Consider the following 25,690-nt stretch of genomic DNA (forward strand, 5'->3'; position numbering starts at 1 on the left):
GCTGCAAGCAGACAACCTCTGAGGGACCAGACTCCAAGGCCTGCTCTCCTGAAGTGCAGGCTGGGAGCCTGAGTGGTCCTCTGTGGGACACAGTCTGGGTGGCTCTGCCAGCCACAGGCCCCTTTATCCCATGGGAGGAGAGGTAGTGCCCTTCTCCAGCCCGGGGTCCCTGGGTTAAGCTGCCTAACCCAGATCAAGCCCAATTGGCTCACCTATTTCCCCCAGAATTATCCTCCTTTGAAAACTGCCCAGGGTCGCAGCTGGGCCAGTCCAGGGAGGATGGGGTGGGGGACATCATGCACTGCACGGGGCTGCCTGCAGCAGGGGCCCTGGGAAGGTGTCTCTGGGCTCAGCTGGGGACAAAGGGAGTCTTCAGGGAGATCCAGGGGGACAGTGGGTGGGAGCGAGGCTACTCCCACGGATCCACTTCTACTTGTCTGAATTTCACTCCAGTCTCTCAGGGCAAATGGCACAGTAGGTGCTCTTAAGGAGACACCTCCGCAGCCTTCTTCCCTTTTGTTTACTGACTTAATTCCTTCAGATCAAAGACTGCCCCTTCCTCCCCTAGCAGGCAGGCGGGGGAATTACATTATTTATATTGGAAATGGGCAAGACTCCATGGGGACTTCTTCCTTATGCCTGATAAGAGAAAATTAGGTCACTGTCATGCCTCCCTGGTGTCTGAGGTTGGGTTTTTACAGCCCAGGCACCCACAGGCTCGGGAAGAGCTCCAGGTGCAGAGCTAGCACTGCCCACCCAGCCCCTCTCCCACCCTGAGCCTCCAGTAAATTATTGACCGGAGCAGCGGGTATTAATGTGACAAATCCAGAACATCCTTTCCATGCAGCCCCAGCCTGGGTTATCTATCATCTCTGGGGCTTTGCAGCTGGCACTGGACAAACACAGCGAGGACAAACAGGCCACATGCAGGTTCATTAAGCTCCCGGTGCAGGTGGAGGGATGGGGCCCACGTGGGGGCCGCCAGTGGGCTTGACCCTTCTGAGCCGGGGCTTCCTCTGGGTCACCACTGCTCTTTTCTCTGCCTCCTCCCGCGCCGCCCACCCCTACCCCCACAAAGAAGCAGCCAGATAAAGAGCCACCGTCACCAAGTGGCACTGTGCTTAGAGCTCTCTTATCAATCCCCACAAAACCCTTGCCTCAGGTCACAGGGCTGGCAAGTCGCTGAGGAGGGATTTGAACCCAGGTCTGAGTTCCAAGTCAGAAAGGACTGAAGCCTTCAGCTGTGTGGTCTCCTTAGCCTTCTCCACGGCTGGGTGGAAGGAAAAAAATTGGTTTCTTCACGCGTGCCGTTCCTATTGCTCGTGAATAATGGCGATACTGCCACGTCTCCTCACCCCTTTTTTCTTAGAAATCAGAGTACTTTTTGCATCTGTTCCTCGCGTTATTCTGACAACACCCCAGAGGTACCCAGAGACATTCTTGTCCACCCTCTTTTCAGAGAGGGGAGCAAAGCGTCTGGCCCTGCAGGAAAGGGGGAGCCAGGAGCGAGCGTGCGGCTTAGTGGAGGGCGAGGCAGGCTCTTGCTGCTCTGACTGCGGCACTCTTCAAGAGATGTCTTGATTTCTTCGGCTCACAGGCAACATGCCAGGTGCTATTCTGGGGCTATGGCCCCAGTGAGACGGGCATCAAGTGGGAACCGGGAGAGAACACGGCGAGGGTTCCTCTCTGAGTGAGTCAATTCAGGTGCTCGCAGTGCTGATGAAGAGCCCTGAGCCGGCTCCCCGTAAGCGAGCTCCGGACTCCCCACCAGAGCCGGGACTGTGGCCGCAGCAACCTGCCATAATGCAGTAATGACAGGCTGCCAGGGAGCCCCGTTGCGGCCAAGAGGGGAGCGGAGCCCTTGGTATCTCTGGCCTGGGCTGTCTGAGGGGAAGACACCGGATATGCAGATGGCTCAACTTTCTCTTCCTCAGACGTGCAAGAAATTGGATTCGACACAGTTGCACCAATACCTTTCCACCCCGAGTCCTACTGCTAGGATTCATCCTTCTCCGTGGGTGGCTCCCTATCCATTCCTCCAAAGCAAAGGCTTCTGAGGTGGGCAGCCCTGGGAACAGCTGCCAGGCACTCAGCTCTCAGGCGACGACCAAACGCAAAGGACCAAGTGCTGGCAGGGAGGTCAGAAGGAGCCGCTCAGGGACCCCATGGGACCAGGCTGCAAATGCTAACATTAAGCATGCAGGTCTGGCCAGCAGCTTTGGGTTTACAGCACCATCAAAACAAATTTCAAAAAAGCAGAGAACTCAACTGGTCTCCTCGATACCAAAATACCAGGCAACATTATTGGTTCTAACCCCACTTGATGGAGACCTTGGGATCTGTATGAACGTATTCGTATCTTTTGGCAGTCAGTGGTTGGTTTTAAAAAGTCAGGTAAAAATATTGTCTGGGCATCTTCAAGTGATCAGTATTTATGAATTACTTTCTCTGGCTCACACTACATAGGAATTTCCAATCACTGAAGATAACATAATCTACATTTTTTAAAAAAGTTTATTTATTTTGAGAGAGAGCACAAGCACGAGCAGGGGAGGGGCAGAGAGGGAGGAGAGAGAGAGAATCCCAAGCAGGCCCCGCACTGACAGCGCAGAGCCCGATGGAGCTCAAACTCACAGACCGTGAGATCATGACCTGAGCCGAAACCAGGAGTCAGGATGCTTAACCAACTGAGCCACCCAGGCACCCCCATAATCTACATTTTTAAGAAATGAAGCAGCTTCATATTATTTATCTAATAGTCTAATTAGTTACCAATTCTATAAATTGAAAACTAACAAAATATTGCCTATAAAATGTTGCAATTTAAAAAAATTTTTTTTGCTAATGGTTATTTTTTTGAGAGCGAGTTTCGCAAGCAGGGTAGGGGGAGAGAGAGAGGGAGACCCAGAATTCAGAGTAGGCTCCATCCAGGCTCTGAGCTGTCAGCACACAGCCTGATGCAGGACTCGAACCCATAAACTGTGAGATTATGACCTGAGCTGAAGTCAGATGCTTAACTGAGCCACCCAGGTGCCTCAAATTTTGCAATTTTCTAACTTTACAATTTCAAACATATCTTTCCAAAATATATAAAAAAAAAAACTGTATTTACCTCCGACTCCTGGAAATTTTTGTGTATTCTGATAGGTTATTTTCGTGATTGGCCTGTACAATGGAGACCTGAAATGTATTCTGACTCGTGGCAGGCAGCACTGTGGTCCCTGAGAAGTCCTGATAACACATTGTGCCACTGGAATCTTTCATTCTGGGCTGCATGATTTGAGATAGAATTATCCTATAGTAGTTGTGGTCTTAAAGGATTTTTATTGATTGAAAAAATAGAAACAGAACAAAAAAACGTAAGCTCCACAGCAATGCTTCCCAACCCCAAGTGTGAGTCGTGTGGCCCTGTGGCAATAGCTGGCCTCATCTGTCCCACAGCCAGTGCCCAGCACCCTGTTGGCTCTGCAAGCCCCCCCCCTTCCAGAGCCCAGAACAGGGACACCTGGAACCAGAGGCACCTTGAAGGGTTGCCTGGTCCAGCACCCTAGTTTTCTGGTCTGGAATTGAGGACAGGCAGGGGGTGTGGAGAGTAAACTGGCACTGGGACCCTGTCCAGGGACTGCTCCATGACCCTGAGTGCCCACAGGACAAAGGAAGAGCGTTCCCAGGTGAAGGTAGAGTAAGGGGTACTGTCATCGGCCTGGAAAAGGTGATCCTTCTATCACCAGTGACACGGGGCCGGAGTTGGGGTGCTGGGCAGTCAGGGAGGGCGGAGGTCCCGTCTCCTCAGAGCCCCCAAGAGTCGGCCCTACCACCCAGCCCAGCTTGCCGCCTCAGTGACTAGGGCATCAAGCAAACCAAGGAAGCCCAAGACACTTTTGACAGCTTAGAATTTTTATTAAAACAATCATTTAAATTACAACAATCCCCGGAATAGAAAATAGCCTTCCATGGTCTGGCCCTGACAGGAGGCAAGACCCAGGCCCCACTGGAACAAGTGAGGTTTGACATCTTTGAAAACGGATGGAGCTTCTCTGGAAGCCCACGAGGGGCTTGCCTGGCCCCAGGGCAGCTGGAAGAGGCTGTCTCCCCACTGAGGTGGACCCTCTGGGGGCTGCAAGGCCCTAGCCCTGTCAGCGAGCAACACTTAGTCCTGGTTGTCAGACTCTGGATTTGCTGTTTTGATTTGAAAGAGAAATGAGGGAGAGAGAAGCTTGTCCCCAAGCTTACAAAACAGTCACTTAAGAAGTGTTATGTAATGCCATGGGGTATTGTCTAGCGGGGCCTGGTGGGTACATGAATAACTGAGCTGATGTCACAGGTCAGAGCGCTGCTGGGGCTGAGGTGGGGCCTCGGTCAGGGCGAACGGTCAGGTCTGTCTGTGTAGACAGAACCGCTAAGGGCCAACACCCCAGCCTTACGGAGTGTCACCAGCTGGGCAGCCCAAGAACCATCAGAAGTGCTTGTAATGAAATAATTGTGGCCAGGCCATGCCCTCAGTGGAGGCTTCCTGACTTGATAAGCTCCCATGCCCTAAAAATGTTCGCTTGAAAAGAACACAGTCACCTGAGCCTCGGCACAAGTCCCTGAAAACCAAGCTCCTCTTTTATTCTGTTTCCTTCCACTGTGGCGCAGGACTTTTCTAAAGGCCACCATCCTCTCCGCCTACCCGTCTTTGGGAGGTACGCGCCAGCTCCCGCCTCCAAGGAGAGCTGAAGTGTTCCTGGAGGAGCGAGGCTCTGCTGGCCCTCCTGAGTCGGCTCTCGGGCCCGACGGTGCTCCTGCCACAGCTCAGATGCCAGCTGGCTCCCTCGTGGCCACATGGCTCGGCATTTCCCGGACTTGGAACACACACACAGCAGTTAAATAATAAAAAAAAAACAAAGCCCGACAACATTTATATAAACCACCACCATGCTCCTGTGCCCACAGCCACTGTTACAGATTAAATTTACAGGTCAGGAGGAAAGTAACTCGTTATGGAAATTCAGGGATGGGTGGTGTGCCTGGGGAGACAAAGCCTCAACACAAGAGCCAGGCCCTACATTACAGATGCCTTAGGACTCCCCTCACTGTGACTGCATCTCAGGGGAAGAGGCTTTTGAGGGACAGGGAGACATAAGGAAACTCTCTCAGCCACAGCCATCTACACTGAGCATCCAGATGTGGAGTCCCACCCTGTATATCCTAAGGGGTTTGAGTGACACACAGGGCTGGCTTCCTCAGGGCAAGGGGGCCCAAAAGGGGGTTGGCCAGCCCGGGACACCGTTAGGTCAGCCTGACCGTGGAAAAAAGGCAGGATCTCCGTGAGCTTCTAAGTTTCTCAAAACCACATAGGATTGCCAGAGACACCTCTGCTCTCAGGACATCTCCAGGCCCTCACGTGTCCTCACTTAATAAGCCTCTTTTCACTGGTTCCGACTTTATCTCCTGCTCTGCATAACAGCCCCACTGGAAGGATCCGAATGGCTGGCAGGTCACAGCAGCACCACCAAACCATGGAGAAAAGGAAGGGCAAGAAAGTGGCCCCAAACGAAGGAGCGTGGTGCTATGGGAGTGGCTCCATGACCCGCTGCCGCCCGAGTGGAAGGGGGCTGTGCACCAGCAGGTGCAGAGCACCAATGGTGAGTGGACACCTGGCTTGTGCATCTGGCTTGTGCTGGGAGGGGCACACGGGACCCCACATGGCCCAAGGGGGAAAAAAAATAAAGGGCTGTCTGCCCCTAAAGGGCAACACCCAAAGGAGGCCCGGTACAGTCAAGGCTAAGGAAGGGCTTGCTGGCATATGGCCCAGGAGGAAAGGTGATTCAGGCAGCAACACAGACTGAGGCCACAGTGAGAAGTACCTGTGGGGCCACAGAGTCCCAGCCAGGCTACCAGGTGCTGACTACAGCGTGACCGGGGAGTCCCCCCGTGGCCCGCCACAGGCAGGAGAGACTAAGGCTGAAGGGCGGGGAGAAAGACACGCAGCTCCTACCTGCCTCTCGAACCCTGGTCTGTGTGGTCTGTGGTGGCAAGAGGAAGGCAGCGAGTGTTCTGTATGGAGCAGATTCCTACTCAGTTCTGTTGGGCCCCCGGCCCCTCTGCTGGCAGCTGACCCCTCATCACAGCTCCTGCCTAAAGTCCTCCCCTAGTCACAGCTGCCTTTCCCATTCTCCACCAGCTGGCAGCCAGAGCGCAGCCTCAGGCTGGGGGGGGTTGGGGTGGGGGTGGGGGTGGTGTGGGCTGAGGACACATCGCGTGGCTTGTCAGGAGCCACAGGCCAGCTCACCGACGATATGTAGCAGGCAGGCTGGCAGGCAGGCCGCTCTGGGCCTGCGCTCGGGTGGGCCACACTTCTTTGCATGCCAGTTCCTCACCAGTGGAGGAGATGAACGTTCTGGAGCCAGGGTGGGGTGGGGGCGGTGGCACCAGGCTCCCTGTCTCCAGGGCTCCTGCACACTTCACTCCCCGGGGCTCGGGAGGTCAGCACTGGACAGTGAGACACAGACCCCAGGGTGCCTTTGACAAAGGAAGTTTGGAACCCCACATTAGATGAGGAAAGACAAATACTTCTTTAAAATGTTTAAAATGAACTAGAACCCCACGAGAGAGCTCTCTGCAGGTCACATTTCAAGGCAATTGCACATGAAGGGGGCTGGGCTCTCCACTCAGCTGGGAAAAGTTCCAGAGCTCCCATGGAAGCCCCCAGCCAGCCCACCTATGATGACTCCCACGGTGTCTGACCCATCCCTCTGGTGCCGGGAGCAGCAGGTGTGGCAGATCCTGGGCTGGCTGGGCACCTGCTAGAGCTCTTCAAAGAAGGCCACTCGGGACTTGGCGCTCTGCAAGGTGAGCTGCAAGGAAGCAGAGAAGAAGTTGAAGGGCGCTGGATTTCTGCTTTTATGACAGGTGCCATCCTGCCTTGGGGACTAACCTCAGGGCTGGTTTGGAGTGGAAGGGAAGGCTGCTCAGATAGATGTTCAAGGAGCTGGCGGCCAATCCCAAATAAGTTTCCAGATTTGCCCAAGAACTCAAATTAGGAAGTGACAAATGAGGACATGCCAGGAGGGATGGCTGGTGGACAGAAGCATGTCAGCAGGAAAATGTCATCAACATCATCTTTTCACAGAGGGCAGGAGCTCCCTGGACACTATAAGAGATTCTCACATTCTCGTCTACGAGAGTGTCTAAGATGCTTCTGTGGGGCTCCGTCTGCAGTGGCGCCAGCCTGGGATGCTCGTCCTCTCCAGGGCTCAGAGGACCGGCTTGGCAACACAAGTCTCAGGCAAGGCAGGCCTGTGTCAGACAAGGAGGGGAGTGTCCCTCCCACTCCTGGCTCCCCAGGTGGCCCTATAGCAGACTTGCCCATGACCTGGCAGCTCACAGGGGGTTTGCATCTACAAGCTGGGAGGCAATGAGCTTTCTGGTTGGGGCTGGTTCGGGCAAGGGGGGCAGTCCCCAAGGGGCAGTCCTCTGTCTGGAAACTTAAGGCCTTCCCAGGAAGGATGCTGCCCTAAGAAGCACAGGGCTGGGAAGATGCAGACAGACAGGATCAGGGGTTGAGCTCTTGGCATGGTAGAAAAGGCACTAGAATCTGTGACCCTCCGGAATTGCTGAACCCTCAGCCCCTGAGACTCTGTAGGCCACTTCCCAGGATCTCCCCAAACAGAAGCATCTGGCACGGACACTTTCCAGCACCTGCTCCCCCTCCGGAAATCACCAGTTTGGGTGAGACTGTGTATTCCACATCCAGCTCCTGGACTTCGTAAAGGAGGGTTTTCAGGGAAGGTGGACACAGAGCACATAGTGTTCATCTTCATATCCCCCAAACCCACTTAGCTTACTGCTTCACACCTAGTAGCAGCTCAAACAATGTTTGTTGAATGAGTAAGATGTAGGCTCTTAAGGAAATGGTGTGATGCATGGGAAAGGCAAGAGCTCCACACGAGGCTAAGAAGGCCCGGACACTAATTCTTTTCTGTCACCAGCTCGCTGTGTGGCCTCAGTGGACACCCTTGACTTCTCTGAGCCTCTTTCCTCTGGAGTTAAACCATGGAAGTGGGTTGGATGGTCTGGCCCATTCCCTGGACCTCTGGCAGTCTCTAAATCTGAAAAGTCCTTGGTACTATCTTGCCTCTCTAAAGGGTGGGGGAGGGAAGCTCAAAACCAATCCCTTCTCCATCAAACACAGGCTGCGTCAGTGTGCTCAAATGAGACAGCTTGAGAGCTGGCTCTTTAAACCCTGCCAAATCTTGTGGCCTTGAAGTTCCTGACTAACAAGCTGAGTGCAGGGACGCGTCTGGGCTGTCAGTGGAACCAATTTCAGAAGCCCTCTGGAAAGCCCAGCTCTAATGGGAATGGAGAGAGCTTTCATTTCTTTGCTTAAATGGAACTCCCTCTAGAAGGGAGCCAAGTCTGGATGGGTTTCTCCCTAAATGCAGTCAGAGGAGAACGGCTGCGGGTTATGTGCTCTGTGATAATGGGACTCATGATGTTAACCGGGAAAGAAAGAGAACCTAAGAATCACTGAGACAAAATCCTCTTGCTGGAGAGTTTAAATCAAAAGGTGTGAAACCCAATGTCTCCACTTAGATTTCTTCCACGCTCCCGGAGAAGACCTCTGGCTGGCTCCTCGGGGGGACGAGGCACCAACAGGGGACAGGGAGATGCCCACAGCCCTTCCACACACTGAGTCACAGACAGCTCCAGCCAGGCTGTCTGACCTAAGGCCGCTGACCAGTTGGATGGTCCTGGGCAGGTCACTCACTCACTGTGGCCTCAGTTCCCTACGGTGAAGCGGGCCAATGGCACCCCTTCCTCACAGGGGGACACGCAGGGTAACTGGGAAGCACTGGGAAGCAGTCAGCACCATGCCTGATGCTCACGGAGAACCCAACAGCTGTTAGCACCAATCGCAGCATCACATTTCTTCCCCTAACCCCAGCTTTGGCTCCTCTCCTTCCAGTGGGGGCGCAGGGCAGAGTGTAGGCTAGAGGGGGTACAGAAGGCAGGGGCATGCACTGTGCTGGCCTTCGTGGCCTCCAAGGCAGGGCGAGAGGATGGCCCCGAGAGGCCTGGCCACTTCCCCAGGCAGGAAGCCCAGGCTGTGGGGGCCTCTGAGAGCCTTCTGCCCATTTGTACAGTGTTGGCTCCAAGAATTCCTGGATCCTCTACCCAAGCTGCGTGCTGGCTGTCCCCTCGAGGTGCCAGGGGAAGGTTTTGGCAGCTCTGGCAGTGCCAGATTCCAGTTATTCAAGCATGTGTTTGTTGGGATGCAAAGCCCTCTTCGGGTGGGCAAGATGCTTCCCTGGATCCCCACCCCACCCCACGCTGCACGACAGGGGCTCAGCCTGACCTCTTATCTCACAAGAGCACAAGTGGTACCCCAGCCCGAGGAAAGGTTTGGAGCAAAGTCAAATACTCTGGCCATGTAGAAGTAGGAAAGCACCGCAGACATGTGGCCTCGGCAAGAGGAAAGAGTACCACAATCCTCCATAAGGCACCAGGCTGCTACAGGAACAGGCAGACCCACCAGACAGAGGTGGCTGACGTGACCGTGGACGCTGAGGACACTGGGAGCCTCCCGCTGTGGCCCACAGGAGGATCTGGCTACCACTGCCCCTGCCTTTTACCTTTACTGTGTAATTCCTGGCGGTCCTAATTCCATTAGGGACCCTGCTGTCAGGGGAAATTATTGCACAAGTGCACTGTCTGCGGCTGGAACCCTTCCAGTTCCCACCATGGCCTCTGCCTGCTCCCCCCCTCAGCAGCATCCTTTATCTTAGATATCAAGATGTCCTCCTCTGGAGCCAGCCAGCTCTCCCTGTGCTCGTGCAGGAAGGCGGGTGGGGGAAGCAGGCGGTGAGAGGAGGGTCTGCACTGGGCGAGAACTCAGAAACCCAGGGGCAGAGGTCAGGAGGACCCCCAGGGCACTGCCAATAGCATCTGTCAAGCTGCCTTCAGCCTGGCTCCTCTCACCTGTGGGATCTGTCACCACCTGCTGTTTCTAGAAAGCTCACTAACTGTCACAGTTACAGTACAGCTACAGGCAGGGGTATTCCTAAGAGAGAAGGGGAAGGCTCAGAGGAAATGGCACAAAGCGAGCCCTTCATAAAACAAACTGGCTCTGTGGGTCTTTGTGTGCTCATGAAAATCAGCTAACAAGTGTCCTGGTTTCCCTGCCGCCCTCCCATGCTTTAAGGTGTACGAACCCGTGTCAGTGTTTGGTCTGCCTTCTTGCTCAGCGACAGGCCCGGCTATCTGCTCACAGCACAGCAAAGGTGCCATGGAGATGGCCTGACGAAGGCCCTCACCTCCTGCAGGTCACACTGTGAGAACTGAAGCCAGTCTCCCCAGTCCCCCCCCCCCCAACCCTGCACTCTGTTTGATGATCGACAATAACCCTCTGCTCCCTCTGGCCCGACTTGCCGGGTGGGGGAGGCAGCACGTCTGGGAACAAAGGGGAATTCCCCGAGGGCACATGGTGTGGGGTCCTACACTGCCATGGGGGGGGGGGGGACTACACTGCCATGGCCTATCTCCAAGCTTGTCGGAGAAAAGGTCTCCTCTGAATTTAAGTAGGTGGTGAAGCGAAAAAGCCTGGGGCGTGGAGAGACAAGCAGGGCCTTGCAGACAATGGCTACATCATTCTGGGACCTGCTGAATCTGGTCCACCTTTCTGATTCCTTCTAAGGACAAACAGCTAGAGCTCTGCCTGGACACGACTAGTGACTGTGTCTGCCACGCACCGCTCAAAACTCACACTGAATCCAGACAAGGGCCAACCCTGGGGCTCCCGGCAGTCCCGCCAGCTCCTTCGGGAAGCCATAAACCACAGAGGCCCTGCACAAAGCCTCCATCCTGCAGTGCTCTTGCCAGTTCCCTAAAGATGACTAAAAGAACATGAAGTTTCCTCACCAGGCACTGGGCTGACCCGCTTCTCTCTTCCAGCTGTCTCTTCACATCTGATTAAAATCAGCCGTGTGAATAATACAGGAGGAATTAAGTTCTCTCTTGACTGAACCGGCTGTTCAAGTCTGTCACTAATCCAATTCCTTTCTGAGGAGACAAACTTCCTTTGCTTTCTCTGCTGCAGATCTATACAGCTTGGTCTTTATCTTACGAGGGGCTCCGATCCACCTGTTGGGCCTGGCCCCTTCATCCTGCCCAGCATCAACAGCCACAAGCCTGGCAGTCACCTCTCCTCCTGCGCATTTGTCCATCAAACTGCCAGTTGTCTGTGACAGCCACCAGGCTGTGAAAGGGCAGGAGAGGGAGCTACTTGGCAGAGCTACACCTCTTCGAGCTATCACAACTGTGTGTGGTGTGACCACATGGGCACATCCATCCAATCTCAACCAGTTCAGATCTGGGAGACATATCTGTCTCCTTAAAAAGGCAGGAGGCTGGCTCCTCTCAAGCCTACACAGGACCTAACCCAGGCCTGCACGCCATACGCAGGTTCAACCGGCTCCTGCTCACTGGGCAAGCGTTTCAGGCAGCCCATCGAGACACAACGATCTGGCACCTGCCCAGTCCTAAGAAATGGCTCCAGGGTCTAGAGACAGCAAGCCTGGAAGGCACCTGTGACAAGCACCAGGCTCCCCAATCCCTCCCGGCTGGGGGGCAGTGGGGAATGTGGCCAGCTACAAAGGATCCTCCAGCATCATTCTCAAGAGTGCCCCCTGCTGGAAAAAGACAGCACCAGGCTGGCTGCCAACTCTCCTTCCAGCTCTCCTCTAAAAGTCCTTTTGGGGGAATCATTTCCCAAAGTGATGGGAGGGTAACTAAATGTATTCCGGCACAGAGCCTGCAGCAGCAAGGCTGCTTGATTAAGAATGAATTACACTTTCATCAGCACATAGAGAAAATTGATTCACAAGGCCGCATTGTGATAATCTTGTTCCTAAAGCAAAAAGGGGTGGCGTGGGGGTGGGCAGGACACAGAGCCACTTGGGCTATCAATGACAAGAGAAAGGAAGCTCTACAATTAAGCTGGGAGAACAAAACTAATCAGAGCGCCAGGATTCCTCCAACTAGTCTCTGGGGGCCTTGCCTCAATCCACTCATCCCGAGGGAGGAGAAAGGAAGGTGGGAGGGGGGCCGTCTAATTCATTTTAAACAATAAGACCCACAGTGCTGAACCCATTTTAGATACTAACCTAATAACTCCAGGCGCTGAGACTGCTTGTCCCATAAAAATGCAGCGGAATTGAAATGCAAGCCCTAAAATCATGTTACACCTCCTTTCCGCCACTACATATCAAAAATGAAGGAGCGGGGGAGGGCACGGATTCAAAAGGACATGCGGATTCTCTGGCGCTTGGATCCACCAGGAGAAAGCCAACTCTGGAGCAGAAAGGTGACAGCCAAATCAGCAGCAGCAAATTCCAACATAATCTTTGGTTTAGGGTGTGATCAACATCCCCCCTTCCAAATCAGAGCCAAGGAGGGGGCAGGCCAGTGAAGGGGGATAGTTGCTGTACACTGGCAAGATTAAGCCCTTCTGCCGTCTTGCTAGTGACGGCTTGCACCCAAATGCCATCTGGTGATGTGTACGGGGAGAGAGCTGTGCGCACACTTATCCCTAAGCAGGGGTGGGAGGAAAGGCCAAGTCCATCCCAATTAATGAACTCAATTCAGGGAAAGCCCAGAGGGTCTCTTTTGTATATTAATCTTTTAGGGACCTAAAGTAGGAAGATGCCTGGCAACTGGTGTGTGCCTGTGTCTTGAGCTGCCCGTGAGATGCTGGCAGGGGCCTTTGCTACTCCGTCCTTCTACCTGGAAAATGGACTAATCAGTCTGATTCACTTCACTGGGCAGGTAGAGACGAACTCATAGCTACAGAGTTCTCTGAGCACTGAGTACCTTAGCAAAAAGGTGCAGACACACTGATGTCATTTTCAAATTGCCAATATCAGAAGGGAAATCACAGCAAGGATCATAAGAACAGAACCTCGAGCCCGCAGAATGAGTTTGCATCCCATCTCTTCCCTCCCACTGTTGCAGTAACAAATCAGGTGCCGGAGGAAGGCTGCACTGAAACACATCTTCAGTGCTGAGGGACCAAATGGGATGTTTTACTGCATCAAATAAGGCCCAATAATGTCCCCAGGCACTTCCAAATGGTTGTAAAACATCCTAAGAGGGCAAAGCAGGTTTTGTACGATCTTCAACGCCTCCCCAAAGGGCAACTGCTTGACTGGGTAAAGTCTCCCAACCAAGAAGAGGAACTAGGTCGTGGTCTTTCGGAAAAGAGGCTGGCAGAATCTTCTATCTAGAGAGCTACCAGAAACAAGCAAGAGAATGGTAAGCCCTCCCCAGTTGAGAGGCACCTGGACATCTAGCTGGTGCACATGTTAAGGTAAGAGTGGCCTTTGGGGATGAGCCCAGGCATCGCATCCAGGAAGAGCAGGCTCCCGGAGACCAGGCTGTGCTTCCCAATGCTTTCGCTGTGCTTCCCACAGAGCAGGGAAGAGTTCGTCATTGCAATCTCTTCCACGAGTTTGCTATCCACACCTGAGTGCTGCTGCTCCTTGCTAATCCTTGCTCCCACCCCACTCCCATTCCCCCGTTCTTCTCCTCCCCCCTCCTGCCTCTGCCACCCTTCAACAGCAACAAAAGAAAGGTTCTGGAGCTGGGAGCCAGTGCACGCTGCCTTTAAGTCAGGGCAGAGGATGCCGCACCAGACGATGCCCAGTTTCCAAAGCAGGCAGAGCCAACTGCCAGCTCAGGTCCAGTGACCAGGGTCACGGAAGGGCTGAACACATTAACCACACACAAGCATCAGAAACTAACCAGAGCCCTCTTTGAGGCGGGCGACCAGAGGTCACCAGGGAGGCTCTGGCCGTTGGTTTTAATTGTGGGAGAAGCCTTTCACGCATACTCAATCCTGCCCTATGATTTATCACTTCCCTGGTGTTCTAAGTGTTCTACTTCACTTCGCCAGCCCTGCATCTCCAAGGGGAGTCAGTGCAAATTGAAGATGACATTGGACTTTTATGTCTTCTGGATCCAAGCGGCAGCTAGAGCTTCAGAGAACTGTCAAGGCTACTCATTCCTGTTCCTCCACCAGCGGAAACCACAGCTGGACCTTGATGGCTCAAACCATTTACTAATAAAATAAACTTTCTAAGCTCCACGATCCTCATGATTTGTCCTCTGTCGATTTCCCTTGAAACCCTGTGCTCCCCTGGAGATCATGGGCACAAAAATGATGACAAGTTTGCTGGCACTCAGACCAGCTCAGGATCGGGGAGTGAAAGCTGTCCCCTGAGAGGGGATGAGAGCAAGACCCTGAAATGTACAAGCTCTGGCACTGCATCTTCACCTCCAAAGTGTGCGGCATAGCCGGCCACAGCTCACCTCCTCGGCACTGTGGCTCTGAAGCCCACGGCACCTGTGTCCCCTTCACTCCAGCCTCACTGCCGGACCTCACTCCCTCACTCAAAAGACTCGGAGGCCAGAAGTATGTGTTGCTGTCGCTCCCCCTGAGAATGAAATGAATCTAGGTTCTTAAGAGCGACTCTTGACAACTAGGTGCCACTCTGAGTCACATGCAAATGCCAAACCAGCTGCACTGATTATCAATGGCGGGGGGGGGGGGGGGGGGGGGAGCACAGTGGAAATGTGGGCAGTTAAGATTGGCAGGAGGAACAAAATATACCCTTGCAAACTCAAATCGGATAGCAAAGGAACCAGTGATGTTAATTCTGGCTTTTTCAAAGTTTTTACCTCCAAACTCATGGAAACTCTTTGCTGAGCTCTTCCTGTGTAAAAGAGGTGTGTTACCTCTTTTAATCCTCCTAACAATCCTGGGGGTTAAGAACTGTTTTGTTCACTTTTTACAGATGAGGACACTGGGCATTAAGAGAAAGTAAGAGTTACAGAGAAAACGAGCAGCAGAGTAGTGGTAACCTCGGTTAGCCAGACGGGACAGCCTCTTGGCATTCCCAAGGGAACATGATAACTAAGCCCTGAACCCAAGGGTAATCCCTGGAATTAGCTTAAGTGAGAGTACTGTGGAGAAGCCACTGGGACCTCACAGTGAGGCAGGAAAGTACTGAAGGTGAGGAGAAGGAACATGCCTGCGTTGTGGGAGGTAGGTAGAACCATTCTTTTCTTGAAGAAATCTATGATCAGAAAACATTAAAAACAAAACAAAAATCAATGCAGCCTGGTTTGAACCAAGATTAATGGGCTCTCAGGACACTGGAAGCTCTCCAGGTCACCACCAGTCTCTGCATTTCTCGTCCTAGACTTTGTAGATGGAGCTCTGACCTTCACACTCTAGGTGCCCAAACTTCCAAAGCCCACAGTGGTGTTTCTTTACTAGGCTTACTTTGGCCCAGACTATAGTAGGCACAGCCCCAGGGCTACCCCAGCACAGGCAGGTGGCTACTCGTCATGCTTAGTCACTAGCCCCAGGGACCAGCAAAGTCCAGAAAATGGAAAGAGAATCAAACGTGAAGTGTAGCAAAAACTGCCACTATTTAATCTAGTAATGCTGAGATAAGTCCAGCTATTATTAAAAGCCAAGCCCATTCTTCTGTTAACCCTTGAGTAATCAGAATTCTTGATTAACTGGAATCTGGCAGCCTGCTTTGAAAACAAGTTCACATCAAGACATTAAAAAAAAAAAAAAAAAAAAAAAAAAAAAAAAAGACTTCTGTAAATGTCCTCGGAGCAGTACAAATCTGACTGCAAATCAAACCTCATTTGTCTATAATAAGAGCTCAGTGAGAACTGGCGGTCAAAATCAGGTCCCTGAAGAATCGAAACATTCTGAATCATTACAGAAAAAGACAGATGAAATCGTATCAAGGTGGAATGGTATGGTCATATGCAGGAATGCCTGACAGCACAGGCTGACACAAAAAGGGATTTTTCTGCTGGACCCTGTGCTAGTCACAAAGTCCAGGAAACCAAAGTGGATCCACCCCAGGGTCCTCTGGGCACCGTGGGGTCACCACTTGGACAGATGATCCCCCTGGCCTGCCCAACTCCAGTGTTGGTCATACTGCACTGCTCAGAGCACGCGCTGCTTGGTGTCAGGGCGTTTGATGCCAATGTGTGGTATGAAAGCTGAAGAAATAGGAGCCCGCTAAATAAAAGTGTCACACACAAATTGGGGTTCATGCTATGGGCTCTTGGAACCACTGACAGACAGAATCCATCTTATAATGAGATCCATCTGGGACTTTAATAGCTAACCTCTCTTGCTTGGATAACAACCACAAATAAGGTCTATCTTATGCCAGATCTCACTTTTTGGTAGAAAGCTTCCAGTGAGCTTATTTTATTCTAACAGCAGAAACTGTGGTGAGGACACCAAAGGACACATCCTACGCGACTGTCAGGTGTCGGTGGGCCCACTGGCTGGCATACCGCTAGGGATTAGGTAAGGAGCAGAGGCAGGATGTTATGTTATTACTGGGCATAATAAATTCTCCCTGCTGCCGAGGCATGTTGGGAGGATGATGAACTATCGCAGAAGGAAAGCAGCAATCATTCCATTAATTCACTCAACAACCACTGACTGCTCATCTACTGGGTGCCAGCGACTGTCCCAATGTGAGTTCATGCTGACCACAACTCTGCCCCAGGCTGTGGAGGAGCTGAGCAGAGACAGTCTTCAGAGCACCGACAGACAGATAGATGGTGGTCCACTTAGATGGGCTACAGATCAGACTGCTGTACTGTTGGTTTGCTTGACTTGGAAAGAAAGTGGATGTGTACAGAAAGGGGAGGCTCTAAAGGCAAATGAGTGAGTGAGGACAGCCCCTTCATTCTGCGACCAGGTATGATCATGGGTCTTCAGAAGCTGTCACCACATGAAAGGTCTTGATCTTGAGTTAAAGACACCCAGATCTATCCCATTTCCATGCTAGAGCTATTTATCTAAGGACTATGCCACTGAGACAAAAGATTTTAGACAGACCTCATTGGACGAGAAGCCATGACCATCCCCAGCCCAACGATGACACAAAATGTGATGGACAGCTGGTCCTACAGCCCCATGACATGCTCTTCAGAACGAGGCAGCCTTCTGAACCCCCGGAGGTTGGTCTGGCCCCACAGGGCAGACGCCTGCTCTCAGACTCAAAGCATGCTGCGGCCAGTACCCAGTGCCACCTGCCCTCGGGAGGGCTCAGCATGGCCCAGGGACAGAGACAGGCAAGCTCATGCATGGGTTAGTATCACAGAGGGTAGTACCATCACCACATACAGAGTACCTGGGATAACCTACTTTGAGGGCTCAAATGCAGATAGGTCTTCTGCCTTGGGCTTGAGGCTAAACCAGCAAAATAAAATGAAGAAAAACAAAAACATACCCTGTGATATCAACAAATGCCACATGTGCCATTTGCAAAATGCTCAGACAGGCCTGAAATGGTGACAAGTGACTTCATTTATTTGTTTTTATGGCCTGGAAACAGGTCCCTCCGGCTTTCCTGAGGGCCTGGCTCACAGCAGCAACAGCAAAGACGAGACCTTTCAGTGTGCCCAGATGAGGAGCCTGGGGACAGGAGCGGGGGTTGGGGGTGGGGTGCCTGAGGAAGCTCCTTCGAGGGCTGACTGGCTCCCTGGCCCAGTCATCATTTTGCCTCTCGGCTCACTGGCTGAGGCCTCACTTTAGCTCCCCTTTCACTAACTGTTCAATAATTTAGTTTTGGAAGTGAAACCCAGTAAATAACGGAAGCCAGAGGGAAGAAGAATGTGGAATGGGGAAAGGCCTTTCCTTTTCAGCTATGCTATTAAGAGGAATTCTCTACCCGGTGCCAATACTAACTGGAGTACAGAGAAGGAATTTGAGGCTCCCGACTGTACCCATTAGCACTGGCAAGTAGCTATAGAACCCTTGGAGTTTTCAGATGCAGCTTAACTACTGAAAACAGATATTCCTTAACCTGGGAGACCACTCTAAAGAATAAGGTAAAGAGTAAAAAATTAAACTTAGGTAAACCATCATGATCTAAACTCAATGAACAGTCTCATCTTAATGACACCTCTTTTACAGGTATTAGCCTGATCCTGGGCTATAAGTCAGGAACAAACCAGCAGGAGGGGCCGTTTGTGCTTTGTCTGAGAGAGAAGCACACTCTTGGGCTGATATTTATGGAATTTAACCTTCTCTAAAACCTGAACGCTCAAAATATCAGTAGAGAACAATTTGAAACTGATAGCAACATAAATGAAGTTTCATCTTTTAAAACATTAAGGTTCTTCTAGACACTTCCTTTTAAGTATGAAAAACGTTAAAAATTCAGAATTTGGTTTCTTTAAAGTAAGAACAGGATTTTTTAAATAGTCCTTGCCACTTAATAACCCAAAAAGACTAGAGGGAGAGTCCATTCTCAAAAGCCTCTGTTTCATTTTGCTTTCTCATGAAGTAAGGCAGCTCCCTGGGCAGAACTCCCCTTGGCTTAAAAGACAGAATCGCTTTAATGCTAAATGATGGATCAAAACCTGTCTCGTAACAGTGATTCATTTCATCAGAGCTTTTAACACAGGCTCCCCTTCCATCAAGCCAATGGGTTCACAGTCACTGGCGGATTAAATTCCCTTTCTGGCGTGAGTTAAAAAATTTCCTCAACTAAGTATGTATAAAAAATGATAACAGTCTAATGACTTGGCTACTCAGGAAACCAGATGCCAACCTCCATTTCATTAATGACTGTCCTGATCAGTGAAAGACGGGAGACTCGGTACCTTTTTGATGGTGTTGTGCTTGCTGCTGGTGCCACCCCGGTCAGAGTTCTCGTTGTGCAGAATATCCAAGGCTGTCTCCCTCTCTTTGAGTTTCAAGGCCTCAATCTCAGTCTTGAGTTCATTGAGCTGCTCCTGTAAATGCTTGCTCTTCTCCATGTACTCCACTCTGCCAGCAAGAGGACACGGTATATCATGGCTTTGGCAACAGTGAGACATGGGATCTAGGGTCTGCAGCCTGGATGGAGTTCATCACATCTCTGCTCAGACACTCCCAGGCCGTGGGAGCCTGGGCCAATCACTAAACAGGTCTGAATCTGTTTCCTTGGCCATGAGATTGGGCTAATGATCACAGGGCTGTGATCAGAATTAAGCAAAATAAAGGGTAGGAAAGCCCTCTGGTAAACTGTCTGAAAGCGCTCTACAAATACCAGTTACAGTAGATAGTTTTTAATTCCGCACAAGCAACAACACATGAATCAAGACTCCTGACATCCAAAACATCTCCTCGTCTTGGCCCTTCTTGGTTAAGTGATTCTATTCAAGTGACCTCTTCTGCTAGGCCGTGGCCACATCCCTACTTGTTTTGGGACATCATCTCCTAAACAGAATGGAAGCTTGCTCAGCCAATATCAGGAAGAAAAAGATTCCCACCACCACCTGCAGGTAGATACACTGTATCTACAATGGTGAAAATCTGGAAATCATTCTCAAAGTGTCCAACTATAATGTCATGGCCAGGCAAATCATGCAATATAAATGCTAATTCTGTAGTGATTCCCATGGCTAGTATATGGAGTCTGTCATGTGATGGTAATGTCACATGCATGGGTGATAAGAAAATACAAACTATAAAAAAGCAGAACACGGAACAGGATGTAGCCTCTCCCTAATCACAACCACGAAATGCTTACTATGCCTGGTCAATGGAGAAAGACTTGAAGATGAACTTGGACGGCAGATACCACGGAGAGGCTCGTGGTTGCTCACCCCAAGCTCCAAAGAGGCACTGTCCCGAGAGAGCTCTTCCAAGGATACTGTACAAGGTGAAAGCACATACCCTCAGATGGGCTTGGAGCTGAATCCCGGTTCTGTCCCTCATCAGCTGTGTGATGCTGGGTGAGTTCGTTAAACACTCCAGATCTGTGTTCTCATTTATAAATGGCACACTAAAACCTACCTCTGATGTCAGTTTGAGGCTAGTTAGTGGGAATGAAATGAGCCAAAGCTAAAAAGCCCAGACATGGGGCACCTGAGGGGCTCAGTTGGTTAAGCATACGACTTCGGCTCAGGTCATGATCTTGCGGTTCAGGAGTTCGAGCCCTCCATCGGGCTCTGTGCTGACAGCTCAGAGCCTGGAGCCTGCTTCAGGTTCTTTGCCTCCTTCTCTCTCTGCCCCTCCCTGGCTCATGCTCTGTCTCTCTCTCAAAAATAAATAAACATTAAAAAGGCCCAGGGGGGCACCTGGTGGCTCAGTTGGTTAAGTGTGGGATTTCAACTCAGGTCATGATCTCACAGTTTCTGAGTTCAAGCTCTGCATTGGGCTCTGTGCTGACAGCTCAGAGCCTGGAGGCTGCTTCAGATTCTGTGTCTCCCCTTGTCTCTGCCCTTTCCCCACTTGCACTCTGTCTCTGTCTCTCTCTGCCTCTCTCTCTCTCTCAAAAATAAATAAACATTTAAAAAAAAAAAAAAAAAAAGACTGGACACCGATGCACCCAGCACCCAGCAGCTTTTGTGATGGTTCTCCAGTAAGCTGTGGCACGAGTGGCCAATTGATCTGTGGTTGGGAATCCGGAGGAACCTCAGTTAGATTTCTTCCTTCCACCTCAGCTCCACTTCCACCAACCATGAAAGGAAGGAGGAGAGAGCACAGCAGAAGCTGTTGTGAACAGGGCATGTGGGGGTTCAGCTCAGGGCTGCCCCGGACAGCAGGGCCGGCCTGACCTGGATGTTTGCCTTCCTCGGCCTCGAGCCTGAGTTTCTTCTCTGACCCTTGTTCTAGACATGGGAAGTGCCGCAGATCTCAGCTGCCAGAGGACACAACTAGGAAGCATGTTCTGTTACCGTGTTAGAACACTATCACGTGCTCTATCGCCACGTGAACAGCAGTCTGACTGACTCAGAGTTCCCGGAAAACCAGTCTGAGACTGTAGGTGAGGTTTTGAGCCCTGTAAACTCCAGGTCACCAATCAAGTATCATTGTTATCCTGGAAGACTGGACGCTGGTGTGACGTCCTTCAGTTCTGATGAGGAAATTCTTCCTCCAGAGGATGGGAACAGAGCAAATCCTGCAGGGGCTAGTGACAGATGCTTGTGATAACCCTCCACTTTTTCCAAGCCCAGATGGCCCCACTCTAGCTCACTGGCTGGGGTCACGGAAGTCAGGAAACTACGTACTTTTCTTTCTCTATCTCCATGGAAAGCCGCTTCATGTCAGTATCCTTGAAGTCGAAAGACAGGCTGTCACCAATGAGGTTGAAGCTTGGCATGTCAGGAGGCAATGGCGCTGGAATTGGGTTCATGGGCTATGAATGAGAAATGTCTGGTTAGGAGGTTCGGGTTCTATGGGAACAGGGGGCACTGCTGTGTTAACCACTGATCCTCCAGCAGCCACAGAAACGGGCACACAGCTCAGGCCCGGCCTCCCAGCACCACCATGGCCTCATGTTACCCCAGTCTCTCCTGTTCCCCATCTACCCACACTGGCTGCTCCCAGGTGACTGGCCCCAAAGACTACAAATCCAGACAAATCATTCCTCTTCCCTCGAACCTTTGCCAGCTTTTCACGCTCAGCCAAATTAAACACTACTCCCACTCACTTCTTTGTTGAGGAAGCCCTCAAGCCCCAGGCTAGAAGCTGGAGATGCAGAGAACAAGACAGGGTCCCTGGCTCTGAGCAGCTGACAGTATTGTTCAGTAAACAAAGGTGCTTACAGATCATCCCGGTTAAGTAAGGTAGACACTACAGCCAGGGAGTGAACAGAGGCTGGGGAGCTGGAGAAGGTGTGCCAGAAGAGATCCTGCTTCTGTTGGCAGCAGAGGATACGACAGAGGAAAAGACATGCCAGGCAAGAGGCACGGCACTGGGCAGGGCAGAGCATGCTTGGCGAGAAAGCCGAGGGTCTGCGGCACCGGTGTGGTGAGGTGGGTGGGGGGCCGGGACTAGACCATAGAGGGCTGCCCTGCAGGCTGAGGGGTTTGGATTTGGAAGACAGAGCCAGAGCAGGGCTTGAAGCAGACGGCAAAGCAATTAGATTTGAGGACTTTCTCATCCCAGAACAAAGGGTCACCTCAAATATGGCCCCGATCTACTTCTCCTGTGTTTCCTACTGTTTGCCCTATTGGATCGTGAACATCACTGTTTCTGCTCCTTTGCTTAAACTATTCCTTTTGCTACACGCCACCTCACTTTCAAGGCCCTTGTCAAATACTAGGATTTCTCACCAAAGCCTTTCTAGATCCCTCTCGGCCAGATGGCAACTCTTTTCTTTGCTATACATGGTGCTTCTGGTTCTGTGGTGGCACTTCCCTAACTCCACCCTGTAAAAAATCCCTTTTGGCTGTGTCTTCTTCTTTTACTGTTGGCAAGTTTCCTAAGGGCAGGATCTGCCTCTCTTTCACCCTTGGATCCTTGGCTGAGTCTGGGACAGCGTCTGGGAAAGAGCAGAGGCCCAGAGCGCTCATCTGAGACGATGACAGGCTTGAGGCAGACTGTCTGCGTGGGTGTTGAAGGTGGTGCTGAGAGGGGGCTTCTGGGGTACTAGAACATTCTGTTTTCTGATTTGGGTGCTGGGTGCATTGGTGTGTTGAGTTTGCGAGAATGCATCAAGCTGTACAGTTATAATTTGGGGCACTTCCCTGTATGGATGTTATACCTCATCAAAATCTCCAAAAAGACGGGCGCTGAGTGCTGCACTGTGGGTGAGAACAGACACTGGGACAACCTCTGTGGAAAGCATCTCAATGGAAAACCTGACCCCACGGTTCTATTTATGACAATTTATTCTACGAGTACATTCACCGTATGTGCAAAGATTTATGCTCAGGGATATTTTCTGCAGTTTTGTTCACAACTGCAGATGAAAACAAACTAAATACCCATCCATAGGTGATTGCTTAGATGAATTACAATCCATCCATACCATGAAATATGAGTAAAAGGCTGATATGAATGAGCTCCTCCAGGACTTATTTATTTACTGTTTGAAGAGCACATGAAGTTTGCTCCAGTGTCTCTCCTTCCTTCCTTCCTTCCTTCCTTCCTTCCTCCCTCCTTCCCTTCCTTCCTTCCTCCTTTCCTACCTTCCTTCCTCCCTCCCTTCCTCCTTTCCTTTCCTTCCTTCCCTCCTTCCTCCCTTTCCTTCCTTCCTTTCTTTCCTTCCTTCCTCCCTCCCTCCTTTCCTTCCTTCCTTTATTTTCTTCCTTCCTTTCTCCCTCCCTCCCTCCCTCCTATCCATCCTTCCTTCCTTCCTTCCTTCCTTCCTTCCTTCCTTCCTTCCTTCCCTCCCTCCCTCCCTCCCTCCCTTTGTTTCTACCTACCTACATAACTACCTACCCATCTATTTTTAGACCAAGAGTTGCATGCTCTACCTACTGAGCTAGCCAGGCTACCCCATTCCAGTATATATTTTAAAATCACTCGTATCTCAGGTGCCCAGCCCAGATGAGCCCTCAGACGACTCCAGTCCTGGCTGCTGTCTGCGACTGCCTCAGAGATTCTGAGGAAGGACCATCAGCCCAATCAATGCACCAAGCCATGAGAGAGAATAACAAATGGCTGTTTTGAGCTATATGGCTGGCTTGGGGGGTGGCCTGTCACATAGTAATAGATAACCAGAACAGATGACAATAGGAAACCGCTCACGTTTCCCTCCACCTCAAACCCTGGGCAGCTTACGCCGCTGTGCCCTGTGTGCCTCCTGGCTGTATGCCTTGTGAGTGTGCAGTGCACACACTGTGCCATGTGCACATCTGTGCACTGGCTGCGAATACCCTACAGTCTCTTTCTCGCCTGGCTAGCTCCTCCTTACCCTTTGAGAGCCAGCTCAGGCACGATCCTATGCCTCTCCTGCCCCTACAAGCTGGGCTATGTTCCCCTCCAGGCCTCTGTGCACCCTATCTGTATATAGACTCTGCATCTGCCTGGCATTATTATTTTTTTTAAGTTTATTTATTTACTTGGGAGAGACAGAGGCAGTGTGAGTAGGGGAAGGGCAGAGAGATAGAGAAAGGGAGAGAAAGAACCCCAAGCAAGCTCCATGCTGCCAGTGCAGAGCCCAGTGCGGGGCATGAACCCACAAAACTGTGAGATCGTGACCTGAGCTGAAACCAAGAGTTGGACACTTAATCAACTGAACTATCCAGGTGCATGGTATTATATGGAACAGAACAGTTTGCTGAACTGAATGCACAGAGGAAGGGAAGGGAAGAGGCTTGTCTACTCATGGTGTGACCCTGTTTAATTGAAGTCTGCCTCCGTGTCCCAAAATTGAGTTTGGAAAATGGTTCTTACATGGCTATAGTTTACCCTGAGGTATACGGTACCCCTGCCCAGAACTGCAATGATGGTATACGTTACACAAAGGTAGTTGAAGATTACATTCAGCTTGGCATCAAGAAGCTACCGTCTCAGGTGCCTGGGTGGCATCTGTCTACAGCCCAGGTCATGATCTCACAGGTTGTGAGTTCGAGTCCCACATCGGGTGAGCTCGAGCCCCGCTTCAGGTGAGCTCGTGCCCCACTTCGGGTGAACATGAGCCTCACTTTAGGTAAAACATGAGTGCCAAGTGAGCCCCACTTCTCTCTCTCTCTGCCCCTGCTCACTTGCAACCTTGCTCTCTCAAAAAAAAAAAAAAGAAGAAGAAGAAGCCATCACCTCTTAAAAATAATTTGGGACTATATTACTTAGAATAATAAAAACATGGGTGCCTGGGTGGCTCAGTCGGTTAAGCATCCAACTTCGGTTCAGGTCATGATCTCACGGTTCATGAGTTCAAGCCCCAGGTTGGGCTCTGTGCTGACAGCTTAGAGTCTGGAGCCTGCCTCAGATTCTATCTCCCTCTCTCTCTCTCTGCCCCTCCCCTGCTTTTGTTCATTCTCTCTCAGAAATAATAAATGAATAAACTTAAAAAAAAAAAAAGACGAAGAAAAACATTTCAGAGCTAGGAAAGGCCCCATTGCCTGCTATCCAGGCAACCAGAGAGGTGACCAGTCCAAGGCCAATGGCAGACCAGGCATTCTGCCCCTTCCCCAGCTGCAGGCCCTCTGCATCATTCATTCTGCTGTGGTACCACCAGCGGAACTGAAGGGCTGGAGGGAAGAGAAAGCTACAAGGTCTGAAGCAGCTGCAGGCTGGCAGCTCCCAGCCCGGCTCACCGGGTATGTGGGCTTGGTGGTGATTTCCAGGAGCTTTTGCTTGGCTCTTCGCTCTGCCTCGCGGGCTTCCTGCAGGTCCTGCTTCAGCTGATCTGCCTCCTTGGCCCTGCAAGGAAAGGAGGAGATGTCAGGTCCATGAAGGTGACAGGTAGAAGAAAGACAGCCCTCTTCCCCACAGTCCCCCTGGAGAGGAGCGACCTGAGTTAACCCTGATGATGGCACCAGATCAGGCAAACAAGGCCAGTAGGGGGTGGGGTGGGGTGGGGGGGACACTGACATGAACATCAGAACTTCCAAAGCAAGGATAACATTCCTGAGTACTGTTCACTGCAATGGTAAATCTAAATGGGAAGGGCAGGGAAGCTGCTGGGAAGGAGTCAAGTTCAAACCTTTGCAATTGGTAGAGGGAGAGGAGAGGGGGAGGGGCCAACAGCTTCCTCTGCTTAACTTGTGGGTGAGAGTGAGCTAGGCAAAGGTACAGTGCATGAATCAAAGATCTTATATCGGATCACGAAGGACAGGATGAGAGAGAATCGATTCTTCACAGCCCCCAAGGAAAACGACTGCAGGCCCAGGGCCAACCTCAGGCAAGATGAGCAGCAACGCTGAGGTCTTCGTGCCT

General features: G+C 51.4%; 1 protein-coding gene across 11 annotated transcripts in view; it reads right to left on the bottom strand.

Annotated features, from left to right (window-relative positions):
- Positions 1–3,876: 3,876 nt before the first annotated feature.
- The window catches only part of NF2 (NF2, moesin-ezrin-radixin like (MERLIN) tumor suppressor), an 80,126-nt gene continuing 58,312 nt past the window's right edge, over positions 3,877–25,690 (bottom strand). For 7 of the 11 annotated variants that reach the window (XM_019426613.2, XM_019426616.2, XM_019426617.2 and 4 more), the window contains 4 exons: positions 25,069–25,174; positions 21,091–21,218; positions 18,697–18,862; positions 3,877–6,839 (listed from right to left, as the gene is read on the bottom strand). In XM_019426613.2, coding sequence (XP_019282158.1) covers positions 6,789–6,839; positions 18,697–18,862; positions 21,091–21,218; positions 25,069–25,174 — 451 coding nt within the window. In that variant the 3' untranslated portion in view covers positions 3,877–6,788. Of the gene's footprint in view, positions 6,840–17,219; positions 17,279–18,696; positions 18,863–21,090; positions 21,219–25,068; positions 25,175–25,690 lie in introns of all 11 variants that reach the window. The other 4 variants (XM_019426615.2, XM_053902180.1, XM_019426608.2 and 1 more) reach the window with 2 other exon arrangements.

Source organism: Panthera pardus, unplaced genomic scaffold, assembly GCF_024362965.1.
Source record: "Panthera pardus isolate Hobbes unplaced genomic scaffold, ASM2436296v1 HiC_scaffold_15, whole genome shotgun sequence".
In the NCBI taxonomy this organism is placed as follows: Eukaryota; Metazoa; Chordata; class Mammalia; order Carnivora; family Felidae; genus Panthera; species Panthera pardus.